This window comes from Eschrichtius robustus, chromosome 14, assembly GCF_028021215.1.
Source record: "Eschrichtius robustus isolate mEscRob2 chromosome 14, mEscRob2.pri, whole genome shotgun sequence".
NCBI lineage: Eukaryota > Metazoa > Chordata > Mammalia > Artiodactyla > Eschrichtiidae > Eschrichtius > Eschrichtius robustus.
This window is the reverse complement of record NC_090837.1, coordinates 49,195,538-49,215,645: the sequence shown is the minus strand read 5'-3', so window position 1 is coordinate 49,215,645 and position 20,108 is coordinate 49,195,538. Positions and strand designations below refer to the sequence as shown.

General features: G+C 36.8%; 1 protein-coding gene across 1 annotated transcript in view; it reads right to left on the bottom strand.

Annotated features, from left to right (window-relative positions):
* The window catches only part of ASXL3 (ASXL transcriptional regulator 3), a 140,347-nt gene that overhangs the window by 72,281 nt on the left and 47,958 nt on the right, over positions 1–20,108 (bottom strand). Inside the window, exons 4-6 of the mRNA XM_068563662.1 lie at positions 16,865–16,986; positions 8,317–8,434; positions 7,238–7,357 (exon numbers count right to left, since the gene is read on the bottom strand). Of these exons, the coding sequence (XP_068419763.1) occupies positions 7,238–7,357; positions 8,317–8,434; positions 16,865–16,986 (360 nt within the window). The remainder of the gene's footprint in view (positions 1–7,237; positions 7,358–8,316; positions 8,435–16,864; positions 16,987–20,108) is intronic.

The window sequence follows — 20,108 nt, the reverse complement described above, 5'->3', positions numbered from 1 at the left end:
ACAAAATTAATGCACAGAAATCTCTTGCATCCCTATAGACTAATGATGAAATATCTGAAAGTGAAATTAAGAAAACACTCCCATTTACCATTGCAACAAAAAGAATAAAATACCTAGGAATAAACCTACCTACGGAGACAAAAGACCTGTATGCAGAAAATTATAAGACATTGATGAAAGAAATTAAAGATAATACATATACATGGAGAGATATACCATGTTCTTGTACTGGAAGAATCAACATTGTGACAATGACTCTACTCCCCAAAACAATCTACAGATTCAATGCAATCCCTATCAAACTACCAGTGGCGTTTTTCACAGAACTAGAACAAAAAATTTCACAATTTGTGTGGAAGCACAAAAGACCCCGAATAGCCAAAGCAATCTTGAGAATGAAAAATGGAGCTGGAGGAATCAGGCTCCCTGACTTCAGACTATAATACAAAGCTACAGTAATCAAGACAGTATGGTACTGGCACAAAAATAGAAATATACATCAATGGAACAGGATAGAAAGCCCGGAGATAAACCCACGCACATATGGTCACCTTATCTTTGATAAAGGAGGCAAGAATATACAGTGGAGAAAAGACAGCCTCTTCAATAAGTGGTGCTGGGAAAACTGGACAGGTACATGTAAGAGTATGAAATTAGAACACTCCCTAACACCATACACAAAAATAAACTCAAAATGGATTCAAGACCTAAATGTAAGGCCAGACACTATCAAACTCTTAGAGGAAAACATAGGCAGAACACTCTATGACGTAAATCACAGCAAGATCCTTTTTGACCCACCTCCTAGAGCAATGGAAATAAAAACAAAAATAAACAAATGGGACCTAAGGAAACTTAAAAACTTTTGCACATCAAAGGAAACCATAAACAAGACCAAAAGACAACCCTCAGAATGGGAGAAAATATTTGCAAATGAAGCAACTGACAAAGGATTAATCCCCCAAATTTACAAGCAGCTTATGCAGCTCAATATCAAAAAAACAAACAACCCAATCCAAAAATGGGCAGAAGACCTAAATAGACATTTCTCCAAAGAAGATATACAGATGGCCTACAGACACATGAAAGAATGCTCAACATCATTAAACATTAGAGGAATGCAAATCAAAACTACAATGAGATATCATCTCACACCGGTCAGAATGGCCATCATCAAAAAATCTGGAAACAATAAATGCTGGAGAGGGTGTGGAGAAAAGGGAACACTCTTGCACTGCTGGTGGGAACGTAAATTGATACAGCCACTATGGAGAACAGTATGGAGGTTCCTTAAAAAACTACAAATAGAACTACCATACGACCCAGCAATCCCACTACTGGGCATATACCCTGAGAAAACCAGAATTCAAAAAGTGTCATGTACCAAAATGTTCATTGCAGCACTATTTACAATAGCCAGGACATGGAAGCAACCTAAGTGTCCATCGACAGATGAATGGATAAAGAAGATATGGCACATATATACAATGGAATATTACTCAGCCGTAAAAAGAAATGAAATTTAGTTATTTGTAATGAGGTGGATGGACCTAGAGTCTGTCATACAGAGTGAAGTAAGTCAGAAAGAGAAAAAGAAATACCATATGCTAACACATATATATGGAATCTAAGAAAAAAAAAAAAAGTCATGAAGAACCTAGGGGCAAGACAGGAATAAAGACACAGACCTACTAGAGAATGGACTTGAGGATATGGGGAGGGGGAAGGGTAAGGTGGGACAAAGTGAGAGAGTGGCATCGACATATATACACTACCAAATGTAAAACTGATAGCTAGTGGGAAGCAGCCGCATAGCACAGGGAGATCAGCTCGGTGCTTTGTGACCACCTAGAGGGGTGGGATAGGGAGGGTGGGAGGGAGGGAGACGCAAGAGGGAAGAGATATGGGAACATATGTATATGTATAACTGATTCACTTTGTTATAAAGCAGAAACTAACACACCATTGTAAAGCAATTATATTCCAATGAAGATGTTTAAAAAAAAAGGAGAAAGATTGTAAAGAATAAGGGTAGACATTCATGAAATAGAAAAGAATGAAGACCATCAAGAACAGAAAAAGGATTTTTTTATTAAGACTAATAAAATAGGTATAAATCTAGTGAGAGACGGCATAAATAAACATGAATAGGAATGAAAGGTAGGCACATAATTTGAGATACAGTATAGATATACCAGGCAAATAAAACTATAATTAAAATTTGATTTTAAAAAGTATAATATGCATAAAAATCATACTAGTATGACTTTAGCCAATATCTTTGAAGACATAAAGTATTTCAAGTTTGCAAATTTTCAAATTATATTAAAAATAGCAAACCTCAATAAATTTTTGAAAACTTTTGTGAAATAAATAGACAACCCCTCCTTCCCCACATACATGCACAGCACATATTACAAATAGCTCTAAAGACGAATTTTACCAATGCATCAAGGAACTCTCCCACCACTCATTTTATACTTATTCCAGTGAATACGTAAGGAAAGCTCTTCAGTTCACTGTACGAAGTTAATATAACTTTTATTCCAAAATAAGGACAAAGACAATATGAGAGAGAAAATCTGTTAGCCAATCTCACTTATAGACACAAAAACGTACAAAAATTTCATCTATTTTTTTTTTTAATCTAAAGCATGCCCAACAAACTCCTAACATTTGTTAGGAATGAAGTCAAGGTGACAGGTATATAGATGTATGTTTTATTAGCATCTCTATTTTTCTATATGTTTCAAGTATTTCACAGGGAAATAAAATAGACTACAAGAAGAGAAGAATTAGGAAGAAGCTTATTTTCTCAGCAGAGAAGGCAAAGGCAAAACCTAGAGACAGAAATGCTGAAAATACAGGAAAGGAATTTGCTTAATGCTTACGTATGGCTGAAATACTCTCCATATGAGGGAGTTGAGGTCATTTACCAAGAGTAACTTTGGGAAGGAGTATTGGGGAAATGAGAAGATCATAAAATTTTAGAAACATGTATTATGGACAATGTGAGAAGTAGAACTTATGCTGTTGGTTACTATTTGGTATGGTTCAGCATATTTAAGGGTATCAGGGAAAAAAAAAGACTATGTGCCTCTCTAAATGTTTTATGACAAAGTCAAAAGAAGATCTATTTCAACGATGTCCATCTAAGCAAAAATATGTTTTATAGTTTTGGAACAAAGACAGAGCAGATGAACTTACTGCTAAATTTGTTGCCACACAGGATGTTTAATTCCATTTTAATTATCCTTACATACTCTTAATTGGCTTAAGAACAAGCTCATTATATCTGATTGTCTTATCTCATTAAAGCTGGTACCTCATCTCCCTACACTAAGCAGAGGAAGAAAAGAGGTAGTCATTTTAGCGTCTAATTCCTGGACACTAGAGAGTATAAAGTAGCTGAGGTCCGGAGAAGCAGAGAAGAGAAGCAACAACTGCCAAATTGCCACAACAAGTGTCTGTGCTATAGCAGATGACACTTTGTAGTCATAATAAAAATCATGGGAAAGTGTCTGATCAGGATGAGGGAAATTATTATTTTGACCAAAGGGAGTCGAAGAGCACCAATCTGAGTAAAGGCTGCAGACTTTGGAGACCTTGCTGGCTTAAAGCCTCCTATTTCCCAGAAGGGAAGCCACACAGGATTTGTGCATGAAATGTGCACACAAGATGCACTCACATACACTCACACAGAGGGAAGGAGCATGTGAAAGAGGCAGACCAAGGCCTTTGGTTGCAAGAGGAACTGCCCAAAGAAATACAGAAAGAACTCAAAACGAGAGTTCTCCGTTGTCTCAAAGAAATTAGAGACGAATGGATTCTGAAAGAGCTCAGAGAAGAAAAATAGGCTTTCAAAGAGTAAAGTCTAAGGAAAAAAAATTATCAGAGGGCAAAATCTAATCATCTATGACATAAATCCAAGTGCCCTTTACAAATGAAGAAATTGTGTAAACAGTCTACCGGGGAGCACTGAATCCATTACCATATAGTACCAGGGGGTTAGTGAACTATGGAGATTATGGTAAAAAAAAAAAAAAAAAATAGATTATTAAATGTTAACAACCCTGATGTTTAAAAAATAATATAACAAAAACATGGAGTTAAGAGGGACTATAAGTATAATTATCTCCCTATCCATTATAATATATTGTCCAAAGCTTGAGTAGTTAAAAAGATCATCACTCTTATTTCAGTTTTTCATATTTTTAGTATCTTTGGAGAGAACTTTTAGATATGAATATATCTCGTGGTGATGTTTAGCAATTTTGTTTTTGGTTTTACTTCCATTCTTTTTTATTATTCAGGCTAAACTTACTTAAATTTAGTACTTTAAATTAAAATGATATAATTCAATTTCTCTAAGATGACCCCTGACTATGGCTACACATTAGGAGAGGTCAAATAATATTTATAAAACACTGGGGGAAGTTATTTTGATGATAGCATTTAGGGTTACTATTCAAATTTATTTTTATTTTCCTGCATTAATTTATTTTAAAAGTATGTAACATTTTATGAAACCAGCAAAGTTGTAATTCTTCACTACAAAAAGATTAAACCAAATAAAATATATTGGAATGAATCCCAGAAGTTGAGCTCAGCGAGGACATTTATTAAAAACCCCTCAGAGATATCCATTAGAAGCTTGGATTTGTTTAGTAAGTAATTTTTAAACTCCTACTGTGTGATTGGGTAGGAAGAAGCATTATTAAAAACTGGCGGAGGTCAACGACCCCTAATTCAAGGAACTTACATTTTAGTTATGATTCTAAAATGCTGCACAGAGCAGAGAATCCTTTACTCTGGAAGATTCCTAAGGTCACAGAACATCAGAAACATTACTTTCTAGAAGACACATGGGATTCTATCTGGAGATGGTTACCTTTAAGGCCCTTTCTTTCCTTTTGCATGTTTCCACTTTTCATTGTATGGTGCTGGGCATATATTGGAGGCTTAATAAGTACTACCAACTTCATTTGCACAAAATAAGCCATTGTACTCAGCTGCTTGTTGGGTTACTCAGTCAGTCAGCGTTCCTTCCTAGTAATCACCTTCAGGTTACTTTTAACCTTAAATCCCACCTTCTTCCTCTGATTTTACAGGATCAGCCAGGAAATCTTTTAGTTGCTAGCTCTCCTTCTATGTGTAACTAGTGTACCTGCATTTTAACACCCATGGCAGGCTTATCACGTCATAGATGCTATGCTACTCCTCAGTGGTGCCCACAGGTCTACAACATAGGCTGGATGATTATAGACACTCAGAACATATTCCGAAATAATGGTTTGGACTCTGGAGCTAGCTGTGCCTTGGCTTGTAAAAGCTGTGTCATTATGGACAACCCTCTTAACCCTCTGGGCCTCCGTTTCCTCAGCTGTAAAATAAAAATAATTCTACTGTACATAATTGAAGTAAATGAGATAATATGTCAAAGTACCAAGACCACTGCATTAAATACGGGTAGTTTTCCATTCCTTCATTAAAGTAGCTTCCTTATTTCTACTACTTAGTAGTCTAAAAGAAAAAAGCAGGTTAAAAAGAACATGGTGGTCTCCTTTATCGCCTTTTAAATTTGCTAACAAATTAGCTGAAAAACCTTTACTGTATGATTGTTAACCTTTACTGTATGATTGTTAACATGTAAGATGTTAAGCGGCGTGCAGGATTCCTAGGTTACAACAATTAGAACAAGAGATCCTGATTGAAGACCTGAGCACCTGACAGAATCCTGACAAGAGTACAAGCCTTGTTGAACCCCAGCCCTGAAGGCAGCTAAGTAAAGAAATGAAGAGGTCCCCATGCCTTGAATTTTCTTAAACTCATGATATGGCATTGACTTTCCTGAGGTTGGTAGCAGACTGTTTTTAACTGAAGGTCACTGACTTTTAAATTACTTAGGGTAACATAACATGATATTTGGGGGGGGGGGGCTTCTTTTTTTAGTACATTCTTTACATATCACTCTCCCATTACAGTTTCCAGCTTCAGAAGCTACTCAAAGTACTTAATTTAGAAAACTCAAAAAGACTAGGAAAAATCATGTCAGTATATATGTAGGTGTTTATAAACTAACACATATGTTTTGGGCTAGACAATAACTATAAAATGATTTAGCCTTGGAAACAATGAAAAAGATAATTATGCTATGTTTAAATAATTTAAAACAAACATAAATTCTGCTTTTCCAAAGATCTCTTACATAAGGTTATCTAAACCCCATTCAAAGACTTTACTGAAAATATGTTCCCAGAATTTAACAAAATCCTGGTATATAGTAGGCACTCAATAAATCTCTACTCAATAAAATAAATGGGTTAAAATCTTGCTTGAATTTTACAAACAGATAAACTCTGCAAATAAGAATTACCCTAAGTTGCCAAGAAAGTAAGTGGCAGAACCAATAATAAAGTTCAGGTCAATAAATTTGTACTTTCTACCCACCATTTTACAAAATGTTACAATGATCTAGGTCATTATCATTACCCTAACTCAGAGATGAAATAACTGAGAGAGAGAAATGAAGCCATTAGGTCCAGACATCCAACAAGGCAGGTTTGGTCTAGAATTTTAATGTTCAGCCTAGGATACGTTTATTTTCCTCTTTTTAGTTCCCATATTCCTTTTCCCCTGAATGCTGCTGTTGAGTTCCTGATGAAAAGTTATCAGGAAGGAAATCTTCAAAAGAAAACTGGTACTGACTTGCAAGACCCAGTAACTGTGTCTGCCACACTTCTCGGCAATTGTGCACTGTTTTTCAGACAAGCACTATTGAATATTTCAAACAGCATAAGATGAAAAGCAAGGCAGAGCAGTTTTACTGCAGCAGACCCCAATGACAGTGTACTCTTCTGTTCAATGAACACTTTATAAAAGTTGCATTTTCCCCCCAATACAATGTATTCCGATAAAGTGAAACCCAGTTGCAGGAACAAAACACTTCACGTTAGACAGAATTATGACTTGGCAGATAATTACTTGAATACATAGATCGTTTTAAATCTCTTATCTTTAGCCTCTGCTTCACACAATAGTATCATTCACGAATTTAGCAACATGCTTAAAATCATTCCATTGTAATATGTTGCCTTCTTTAGCACACTTTTTGGTTCAGATAAATTGGGAAGATTTAAAAATTTCCTTAACTATTAAAGAAAAAAGTCCCCATAATTTCATTCAACAAGATTTAAATATCTAAAATATGAAATGTTATAGTATATTGAACACTCACCTAAACCAGACTTTTTTAATCGTTTTAAGTGCTGACTCGTTTGCTTTCCAGTGGGGGATTTTTGCCCATGTTTCATTTCTTTATCTGAACTGTCTGCTTCACCATTTTTAGATTCGGATCCTAAAAAAGGAAATAGTTATTATGTCATTATCTTCCTCTTGCTGTCCTTGAAAAGAAAAATCTCAAATTGTTCTACAAACCATAGATATTATCTCCTTTGCTAAGAGTTAATACACTACCTTTGGCCACAATCTGATTCCTCTACTGTATATAAAGAGAAAAGCGCAATAAATCAATCAAACAGAACAAAAAGCATGAACAGATGGCCTGATAGTGGAGTCAAAGACACGTTCACTGATCTGATAGCTTTTCAAGGAAGCACTCAGATCTTTTGTGAAAATACACGAATAAGCTTCAACAATACTATGCCACTTGGAGACGATGCAAGACCGAGACAGAAAGATGAAGGATGAAGGGAGGCTTGGAGAGAGGGAGAGATCATGCCTTTATTAATAACTTTATGTTGAAGCAGGAAGAGAAAACGCAAACATCACTCTATAATATATAGAATGGTACACGGCTGATAAAGTGACAGAGGTAAATTAGAAGAAACGGTCGGGCTGCACTGAGGTGAGAAGAATGCTGCCAGAACACAAAAACTAATAAAAGATTCCTGATTTTGCAGCAGAGGACAGAAAAACAAATTCACACTCACGGAAGAACGGCTTTTGATGGCATTACACATCAGCATGGGGTCCACCATTAAAGTTCAACATTCAAACAAAAGCCAAAGCAACAACAAAAAAATCCACCTAGCAGTACTACACATTTTCTTGCATCTATTGACATTAGCAAATGAAGTCCTTTGCTGATGAGCACGCTTTTGTTTTGTTTTGTTTTTAAGAGCGAAATACGCTATTATTTTTGAATCCCTGAAAGTGTCTAAGGTATAAAAAAATGAAATGAAACCTCAAGTGGAAATATTATTCAGTTCCAGAGAAAATTCATGACATCTCTCTTGGTGAGAAAGCCTCCTCCGGGAAGAAACTGGCCAAGCATACAATATTTTAGCTCTTTACCTGAAGGCGAATCCGACTGCTCATCAGACACCTTTAATGGTGTCAAAACAACACGAGGAACAGTCTTGTTTACCATCATTGAGACTCCATTTCTTCTTTTCTGCTGCTGCCTCAAAGCCTACAAAACATGATAATAAAATAGAACATAAAAATAGAGTCAAAATGATTTCTCATAATTGAATTAAATGATCCACTTGCCCATCATTAGATAGAACCTCTTAAGAGACTTAAATTCCACACAGTCACTCATTTGTCAGGACTCTTTTAAGCGTCACCTTCCTGTCATTTTCCCTCAAAAGCATAAAATCAGGCTTTGGCAAAGGGTATAAACCTGAGACCATTTTCGGTAGAATTCTGAAAACAAAGCAGCACGTAAAGGTTTGTTCTACCTGAGCAGTGTGGCTTGAGAGCCCATGGAATTTGAAACCATGACTCCCAAGGAAAAGAAATGTAAAATAAATGTTTCGAGACCAGGATAAAAATATATGTCTGCACTTCTCTTGCAGGTGCGTCCTCTCCAGTGGGCTGCTCAGTCAATCAAGTTAACACCGGGTGTCATCAGTATGTACAGCAGGTAAGGACTACAGTATTGATGCACTCACTCAGCCGCGGGGAGCGCTGCACAAAATCACTGAACATGGCAGGAATCATTTATTTCTGTGAAGGGAATCAGTCCTAATCTTGGAAACCTTGCAGCACTTGGCTTCTGTCTGCTTGACTTTGGGCATTAACCTTCAGAACACGAACATGACGGCATTCTGGCAAATCCAGGGAAAAGAAGACCGATACGAGAATAAATTGCTCCAAATGGGAGTGCTTTGTGTTTCATAAATGAATCAACCACGGTGATGATAATGTAATGAAAAGACACTGGAAAGTTTTGAAATACAGCTTATCTAGCTGATTGTTTTACACAGAAAATTACCTGTAATAAAAAGGGTCTTAAGCAGACACAATTGAAGAGACGTTAAATTCACGGTTCCAGGAGTGCTAAAACTCCTCAAAAGGTTAAAAGGCTGACCACAGACAGTCTCCAACCTTTTAATTCCTTGTTTCTGCGTGATTTCTACCAATTTTATAACATTTCAGTAACTTGACTAATGCCCTTTGACCAATAGCTGTCACAGTCTCCTGAAATACTGCATTGACTGTATATCCCCTTGCTGACAGAAACAATACCATTTTATTTGCAAAGGGTTTTACCTGAATGCCCAACTCGTTGACCATAAGATTTAGCAATCAAATAACTACAGATGTGAAAAATTAAATATCACTTAAATGAGAAAAGACATATTCAGATGAGATTTAAAACCACGTGGGAAAGTGGATGGCTTGGGAAATCGCTTACAAATGATACTGTTGCTAATAATAACGGGATACATCTTCCCTTCAATTCTTGCATTTATTGACCTTTTATAAAGTACTAGGCACTGTGGGCGGACAGGAGGTACAAAAATGAGTAAGAGGCCATCCTCTCACCTTTAGCTTGCTGTCAATAATATTCTGAATGAGAGCAGGTGTGCTATAAAATATTTATGACATTTACTCTTTCATTAAGGTGTGTACATAATTGCATAAGTCTCTCTAGCCTTGTGTGAGAACTCCCAGCACTTTGTAGACATTAACCTATCAATCCAGTGATAAAACAGAATGAGGCAACGCAGTACCTGAAATTACAATTAGGCCCATCTTTGCCCACTATGTAAGACTTCACAAAACAATTAAAACCTGTATAAAGAGTGATTAGTTTTTAGGAGTCTTTACATCATAGATTTCAAACTTTTCCCTTGGCAATCCAAATAGGCACTTTAAAAATATTCATGTTATGGCACGGTGGGGAGGTGTATTTTGGAAAGTGTTGATTAAGAAAAAAAGAGATGATATAACAAGAGGCTTAGAAGCTGGAATCATAAAGTCAAAGATGACATGTCTTTTTACAGTGTTTGTAGTAAGTAATTATTAAAGTAACAAAAATTTTGTCCTCAATTTTTAGAGCGGAGAAGACTCTATTATAGAAAAATTAGCAGTTGGACAGAAATAAAGTATGATATACATAATGTAATAAGAAGAAAAAAACCCATGGCTATTCTGAATTTTAAACAGCCAAGCTGGAGCCAAGGTAGGGATAAGGAACGCTAGTCAATATGGAGCCCATTTCTATGGTCTCAATGATTTTTTTACTGAACATGTATTTCCTGCTCAGAAATTTGAACAATATTTCTTGGTACAACGTTTTCTTAAATACTGAAATGCAAGACTATGTGCCTGTAAGTGATAAAAACTATGCCTATCATTTAAATGATTGTTTTAAGTGCATTAAAAATACACACTTTTTTTTTTTTTTTTTTTGCTTTACCTCTGAAAAACAAGCATTATTTTTTATCCCAAATAACGTTTCTAGGGTCAAATAAGCAAAACTTGGGAAGCCTTTTTTTACTATGACGCCAGTCACAGTAGTAAAGCCCGCAGGCTAGTAAACACACTCAGGAGTATCCGAGTTCAGCTATGAGAAGGGGCAACTTGATAGCATTTACTAGATCCATAGCCATTTTAGGCTACCTTGAGGATTCCAATTCACTTTCTAGAGCCATTTTAGGCTACCTTCAGGATTCCAATTCACTTTCTAGAAAGCAGGATTTATTTGACTGTGGACCCTGGGGATACCCTCCAAGCAGATCAGAATGTGGATGGAGGGGAAAAAAACAATGTTGACTCAACTGAGATGTCTGGGATGGTTTGGGCTGGCTCCAAACAAGAGAACTCTAGCTCTTGTTATGTCCACAAGGCAGGTAGTAGTATAGTGATTCCTAGGTTCCTCGCTCCAGGGCATGCATTCTGCAAATAAATAGGCTAGCTGCTTATGGTTTGCGTGTTTGTTTTGGTTAGATAACTATATTTCGGCAACTACGTGCCCATGGGCGACTCACACATGCTGTGTGTCTCCTCCTCACAATCTCTTGAAAAATGTACAATTATTTTTGGACCACACTAGCTGGGGTAAGACAATGACAAGGGAGAGGCTGAGAAGTGGGACGCATATACCCCATTGGAGGTGGTAGCAATGACTCAAGAGAAGCAATACAACTGGATTTTTAGGTGAGTTTTCCTGTTTTAAACAATGTGCCAGACGAAACAAAGAGGTCTCTGAGCCAAATTCAGCCTGAGGGCAGCAATTTTTGATACCTGCTAAACACCATTACCAAAGTTCCTCACCTCCCCCCAAAAATGAGTCTGACCACTGCCCAAGAGAGGTATTAAAAGCTCCCTCTTCTACTGTGCTGACTTGCAGCAGAGTTGCAAGAGTTGTCTTAATGACTGCAGAGTTGTCTTAACGACTGTGAGTTATGAGGCTGTAGAATCAGAGAACTAACTAGCTGAGTAATGCCGAGTAAATTACTTGGGTAAATGTCTCTGTAAAACAGAGACAGCAGTGTTGGTAAGGCTTTTTAAATAGGAACTCCACAGAGCTATGTTTCATATAGGCTTTTGGGGGATGGTCGATGGACACCTGGCCTCCTCTCAGTAAGTCCTTTGAGGTTGTGTCTAGCACCCTGCTTCACAACAAGGTACTCCTGTATCCCATTATCCTTAACTCTGAGCTGTAGCTAAAATTCCAAGAGAACAAGAAAACTTCCTATTTTATGCTACAAATATAATAGAGGTTAAATGCAATTTACCTTGTAATTATCTAAGTTTGGGTATCCCAGCCTGGAAAATATACATCCATGTAATAGCTTAAGAAAATACAATTAGGAAGGCCACTTTTGATGGTCATGGAAGATTTGCTCTGCACAAAGATACCCTGAAAGGGGAGATTTATTTGTTGTTGTGACAACTTGGGGATGGGATGGCTTTCTCTATTCCACACCAAAGGTTTTAATTAGCTAGCGGTGGCCCTGTTGATCAATCTATAGCATGGTTTTATTTTGACACTAATATTATACAATAAGTCTTAGTATATTAGTCTAGATTCATTTTAGGAAGATGATATCAATGAAATACCTCCAACTACTCAACCCTTAGGTATACAATGGAACGCTAACGGAATATCTTGTTGAACAACTTTAAATCCTAATTTCAATTCTAGAAAGAAGCAATACCGAAATCTAAGTAAACAAGCAGATGGCAAGTGTAAATGCAGTCTGCTATAAAGGCTTGTCTTTCAAGCTGCCCAGACATATAATGTCCTCATGCCTGAACTACACAGAGTACATTGGACTTGCCAAGTTTAATACTTCCAGGTATCATTCAATATGAAAGAAATTTACAGGCTTACACTTGGAATTAAACTTACTTATTTAAGGAAACCAACATAACAGAGCTAAACCAGTCTAGAAAAGTAAAGATCATATCACACAATTACAATTCTGGCTTTAAGTGAAAATCAAAAGCTGCTGAGTGAGTATGCTTTCCTCTAGAGAGGTATCACGACATTCTCTTGTAAAAAGAGACAGAAAACCTTTAGATAAACATTTTATTTTTTAAACAGAAAGCTTGGGATAACTCTAAAAACCTGGAAGAATTCTCATTTCCACCCCAACGAAAAATAAAGTAAAATCTAAAGCCAGAGGCCTTCATGTTAACTTGGAATTTGCATAAACAAGTAATACCTTCTTTGTTTTCCTAGAGAAAGAATACCAACAATGTAACTTAAGAATGCACTGGATGCAGTAAGCCCTTCACTGAGAAATCGGAAAATAGCACATGCCGTGAATGCTAAAATAATGAGAAATACACACATATGAAACAGCTGGCTGTGTCAGGCACCAACAATGTGCATTGTTGCTAGAATGCTAAATGTCAACGCCCACGTCCAGAAACTGCTATCATGTAACATAACCTTTGGAATTTCACAGTACTGGTCAAACATATAAAGCGAAAGCAAAATACCAGGAATATGTCTGTTTTGCGATATGAAGAAGGAAAAGGATCTGCAACTTAATGAATACACTCTACCACCCTAAATAAATAATGCAGGAAGTCAAAGAAACCAACAGGAACAACACAGAAAGGTTCTGTTCTCCATCATGTTACCTTCCATCATAACAGACCTCAACCCATCCTTTTTTAATCTTGTATTTGATTCTGCTGTTTTGAAACTTCCCAAATTTAATCTTTCTTAATTATGCTTCCTTGAAATTCAAAATCTAATCATTTCACACCTTTTAGGATCATTAAAGCTAAACTACCAAGGCAGAAAGAAGACAGGGAACAAGGTAATAATCAGCAATCTGTTATTCTCCAGAGGCTTCTGAATATGCTTATGGTGAAGATCCTATTCAGAAATATAACTACTGAAATAACAACATGTTATTCATGCAATTACACCCAACATATGATATTAACTAATGTTTTGATGATTAGAAAGTTAAAAGGACCCAAACATTAGGAGCCATGAAAGTACTCTACATCAATAGCCAAGGGGCATTATCGCCTCCATATGGTCCAGCCTGTAATTACACTGCAATCAACAGCACTGCAGAGTTAAAGCACCCACTCTCTGCAGCATCATGCTTTGGGTGGGGGTGAGGACTTCAGAGCTGGGAAATTATGTCTGGCTTATTTTGCATGAGGTTTGTTTTAAATTATTTTTCTTCACTAGACTTATGCATATAAAGCTACTGGGTTTTGTTTTTGGTTTTTTTCACCTACTTCTTTCTAAGAATCTACGCTGGACAAGCTATAGTTGAACTACTAAAACCCCAATGACTCAGAATATACTTCTAGTAACATGGTAAAAGCTAACACATCCAAGTACCTCCCTTTAATATGTGCTGATACTGAACATAAGCAGTCTGTGTCAGGAAATAAGAGTCTTAATGACTATGTTTTCCTTGCATTATACAAATACTCAAGAATGCAGATTTCCTTGGATAATGTCAAAAATCCATCTATCCTATTATACAGCATATGCTAAAAGGAACTACTAGTTAAGAAGGCAGAACCTGAAACTGTGATTCTGGGTTCAAATGTCATCTCCAAGATTTACTCACTGGACAATCTTGTGTAAGTTCCTCTGGGCGGTATAGCTTCCTCATTTGAAAAATATTTTAAAGGACTATTTTAAAGGCTTCGTATGAGGATTAAACGGCATAGGGCCTGTTAATGCAGAGAATAATGTCTAGAATTCATAAAAATAAATGACAGCTAATGTAACTATTATTAGGGTTATTTGGCTGGCCCTACCTTGGTGAGATTATGATTTGTGCCTGTATGTGTACACACAAAACATATTCACAACCATGGAATGAATATATATATATATATATATATATATATATATATATATGGATATATAATGGCACATACACTTACAAAGAATTCTACATGGTCACAGCTATTCAACTATCAAAAAGAAAGCTGCAGATTTGCTGAGGCTGCTGCAATTTAAAATGCCGCATGTTCAGTCAATTTTTGAAATGCTGTCTTAAGAAACTCAGCAATTACAGGGAATCTGGGCAAAATTCTGCAAGAACAGCTTTTCTTCTAAATGTATTGCCAGTATGAATTTGATTATTAATCAAACATTAGCATATCTGCTATATAGTGTGCCATATTGTATGGGTAACTAATTTGTTACTTGGTTATACAACAAGAAGTTTTAAGACATTAATAAATAGCTCTTTGAGGACATTAAGAAGCTTACAGGGCAGGTTTCTTAAAACAAGGCTTAGACCCTAATCAAGCAAGTGGCACTTCCCACAAACATGTGCTCTACAACAAAACAAAATAAACAAACAAAAATACCCACTAACTCAAAGCTGTGTAATGTTTTGGTAATTGCAAAAAAAAAAAAAAAAAATGTTCAAAGGATATGAAACCAAAACGAAGAAAGGAAAAAATAATGAGACATGGCAATACAGAGATGTGAATGTTAATCTTTACACTCACAGGGAGGAAGATTTCACAGTGTATAAACATTTTCTAAATCACTGCTTTTCAGAAGTATGAGTTTCATTTATGATTGCATCTATGTTTCTTAAATGCTACAGTTACCAGTATCCAGTTTTGTATCTTTTGTTCCATCCTGGTTAGTGTTTTAGTACCTGCATCCTATTTGCCACTTGAATCAGCCTTTTTCCAGGCTTCCCTACCATCATACATTCTTTATTTCACCAATTAAAAAGGGATCTCAACACTGAATTCAATTTTGCTCTTTGGCATCTATGACATTTCTCAAGAGCAATGATACAAATGGCAAGCTCAGTAAAGAGAATTTGACCTCTGTAGGATGAAACACTGTTACTACCCTAAATATAATACCAATGAAAGGAAATACTGCAATTTCAGTAGTTAACACAGAATTTAAAAGTAACAGAACTCACTACAAAAATGTTAAGTTTCTTTCCTAAGTTTCCTTGTCTGTAATAGAGGAGTAGGTGGAGACATTCTAAGTCTAGGGGATTGGATGTGAACATTAAGTAGCTTTACAGGCTGGTGGGACTTTAAAAACATCTTAAACTTTATTTAAAAACATGGCTTCTCCTCCCTTGCTATAAATATATCACTTAGAATGACACCTGTATTCCTAGACTTGGTAACGGTCAGCAAGGGGTGAAGTGGAGGTGGCTGTCTCAGAAGGATGAATATAAAAAATGAGGAAAGCAGTTAAACAAGGGAAAACCATGAATTCAGGACTAAATATGTAAGCTTTATATTTATTGACCTTATTACTATTACAATCATGCAATGTTCCCCTCTAACCATAGCACCTCTTTCTTTTCTTCTGGGAACATTCAGCATTTCTGGGGTGGGTAGCAGAAGCTAACGTTTATTGAGTGATTATTATGGACCATTCACTCTACCGCATGCTTTCAGTGTATCACCTCACTTAATTCTTGGATCATTCCCATGTGAAGGGTACTTTTATTTTCTACATCTTCTAGAGAAGGAGTTTAAGATCCAGAGGAGAGAAGTGGCTTACCCAGAGTCACACAGTAGCAAGGGTTGTAAGCAGCTTATGTCTGAGCCCAGAGCCCAACATTATAACCACACTTCCCAGCACTTGTCTCTGGACAAGGACACACAACTCAAGACTGCTTACGTAATGTTGGGATGATACTGCAAAGTTGACCTCTATTCAGCACCAAACGCACTAATGGATAGCCTACATACAAGCAAGGCACGATTGCTATTTTTCTTATTTATAACAATGCATTTCAGTAATAGGAAAGACATTACATTTATTTTGACGTCGACTATCAGATAAAGACAAGACCATAAACGGAGACATTATTTTTAAAACATGCAACGTGTGTATGAACCCAATATATCTGCTGTAAAACACACACACACAAAATCTTAGTTCTATATGATTCCAAACACATTTTCCCTCTTCTATTTTACATCAAAGGTCTCAGCCAAGCCTCTCCTAGTTTTTAGCATAGATTAAAATCAGCGTATTGAATATTAAGGGATTAGTTGAATCTAGGACATCTCTGTTGCTTTCTGATTACTATGTTCTTACTTATTTTACTTTCTATGCATAACTTCCATTACCTTAAGTAGGTAGAACTGAGGGACAAAGAAGAAATGCCAGCAACCTTACCTGCTTGAGAGCCTTTTTGGTATGCTGCTGAAAGGAAGACACTAACTTGCTCTGCACTGCTGTGTTAGGAAGGCTTGAATCTCGAGTGGAAGATGCCTCATCAGCTACCTGCTTTGCACAAACTAGAAACAGAGAGATAATAATATTACTAATTTGAATTCCTTTTTTTATAGCCACTGTAATTACCTCACTTGGAGCTTTTCTCCAATTGAAAATGGATACCTAAAATAAGGCAAAATAGCACAGTAAAAAGAAGAGTATCTCGATTTAAAAGAAGGGATCATTTAATAATTGTGCGGCCACGGTTACATTGAACCTCTCTAAGCCTCGGTTTCCTTACCCACCAATTGATGATAATTTCTATGTTTTGGGCTATTGTATAGACATAACGAAGAACACATTATCTGTCTCAAGAGTTGGGAGTCAGCAGGTACTTTCTGGAGCTGAGTAGGGAGGCTGGGCAATGCACAGCATTCTGAAGAAAGAATCTACATTAATGAAATTGTCTTCAATCTACCAACCTCAGAGGTACTATGATTCTTCTATTTAATAGCCCTCCTTCTATAGAATCTATGGTCTACTGGGGTGTGTGTATCCTCTTCTATGGGTCAAGGCAAACAGCATGGAGAAGGAAAAATGAAATCTGAGATGCTGGGTGTCAACTGAAGATAACTGCTTTCAAGAAAATCATGTCCTCTGCAGATTACAATATAATCTGCTCATTTTTTTTTTTTACCAGAGTCAAGCTTTCCGGGCACCTAGTCTATGGAAGTCAAGCCCACCGTCACTTTCTGCTCTATGACACCTGTGCTGGAGCTCCAACGCTTCTTTCCAGCCTCCTCAGACATTCCGCCTGGGAGACCAGGTTTCACACTTTGGCAGCAGTGTAGATGCAGGCCTTTTCTGTGCACTTGATGGGAGAAGGAGTTTATTTGGAAAATCAAAGTGAGGAAGCACTACGGTTAGTGGCAGAATGAAGACATATGTCAAATACAGGAGGCAAGGGGAAGTTCGATGGAAGAAAATAGCTTGAGAACATATTGTAAAATCTCAAAATAAGACTTCTTAAGGGCACCAGGGTTAACGCTAATCCAAAAAAATTTTCCAGGGAACAGTAACTTGGGAGGATTCTGACCTGAGTTTTAAAGGAAGGTGGAGGAGTTAAAAATGATTCTAGTAAAAAATGGAGGCATATGCAATCCCACTACTGGGCATATACCCTGAGAAAACCAGAATTCAAAAAGAGTCATGTACCACAATGTTCACTGCAGCTCCATTTACAATAGCCAGGACATGGAAGCAACCTAAGTGTCCATCAACAGATGAATGGATAAAGAAGATGTGGCACATATATACAATGGAATATTACTCAGCCATAAAAAGAAACGAATTGAGTTATTTGTAGTGCGGTGGATTAACCTAGAGTCTGTCATACAGAGTGAAGTAAGTCAGAAAGAGAAAAACAAATACCATATGCTAACACATATATATGGAATCTAAAAAAAAAAATGGTTCTGATGAACCTAGGGGCAGGACAGGAATAAAGATGCAGACATAGAGAATGGACTTGAGGACACAGGGGTGGGGAAGGGTAAGCTGGGACGAAGTGAGAGAGTAGCACTGACATATATACACTACCAAATGTAAAAATAGATAGCTAGTGGGAAGCAGCTGCATAGCACAGGGAGATCAGCTCGGTGCTTTGTGACCACCTAGAGGGCTGGGATAGGGAGGCGGGGAGGGAGACGCAAGAGGGAGGGGATATGGGGGTATATGTATGCATATATCTGATTCACTTTGTTATACAGCAGAGACTAACACAACATTGCAAAGCAATTATACTCCAATAAAGATGCTAAAAAGAAAAAAGATCAATATACCTCCCACCAAATACTTTAGCCTCCATGTTACTAACTAAAGTTCAATACTTATTTAAAATATTTTATTTTGATATGAAACATAAATACAATAAAATGCATAAATCGTAAGAGTTAATAAAAAAAATGGAGGCATATGCACGAGGTAGTGTCGAGAGCACTGCTTTAGACGGACTCAAGCTCATGTTGCCTAGAAATGAACATGTGGTCCATGAAAGAGCATACTTGGAAAAAAGAGTTAAGTTTTGTTTTAATAACAGAAAGTAATCAGGAAGCCAAATGAACAGGTTTTGGAAGATAAAATAATTGTTAGTTATTAATGCCAGGCGCTGGACATATGTGATCTCATTTCATCCTCACAGCTTCCTTACGAGATGGAAAAGTATCATCTCCACATTGGAGAGAGAAAACTAGAGCTCAGAAAGGGTCAATAACTTGCCCATGGTCACACAGCCAAGTGAAACAGCAGAGCTGGGGTCCAAGGCCAGGTCCATAATCTTCCGCTTAGAATATTTGGCTTCAAGGCCAAGAAGTGATACAAAAAATTTAATGTCTAAAGAAGTTTAATTTACTTGTGTCATGTTGGAGGACCTGAAACAGGAAGTTAATAAGGGTACAGGGAACAAGACGTTGAGCTCTGACAAGAAAAAACTGAGAGCGATTGGCCCAGGAAACACTAAAGTTGAAGCTGCAAAAGGATTTGCCCAGGGATACAGGGAGAGAAGTCCTTGAGTTTAAGACCAGGTAACTTTTTTCTATTCAATACAATATGACATTTTTCACTTAAAACAGTCTAAATGTTCTAGTAAAGAAACATTTTATAACACTGCTTGCATAAACTATGGCTTCTAGGCTTCTCTCCTTGGAATCATCACTAACTTGTAACACTTTGCCAAAGCTTACTTATCAAGAAATATTAGAAATAATCATCGGTTTATATTCTAAAGATAAATTTATTTTTGTACTGATTACATAGATGGCCTTTTCAATGTGCTGGAGTCGATACGAAGTGTGACAAACTGGGGAGGTGAGAGGAAGGTGGCACACAGGATATACGATCCCAACTGAACAGACCTAAATGGATGGAATGTAAGCCCAGCCAGAAGTAAAGTGTGCATTAGCAAATACGTTTTATTACCTTCACATTCTTAAATTAGTATTGCCACCTAGAAAAATACAAACTTAATGGTAGTTAAAAAGGATAACCAAATGCAGTACATGGGTTTCAGGAAATTTGTGGAAAACAGGAGAATGCTTCTGCTTACTGGACATAGAAACAAATTTACTAATTTTCTTAGGAAATGATTTTATTCATAAGTGTTTCAAAGGTAAACTTCAATGCAGCAGGATCAAAAAAACAACAAATA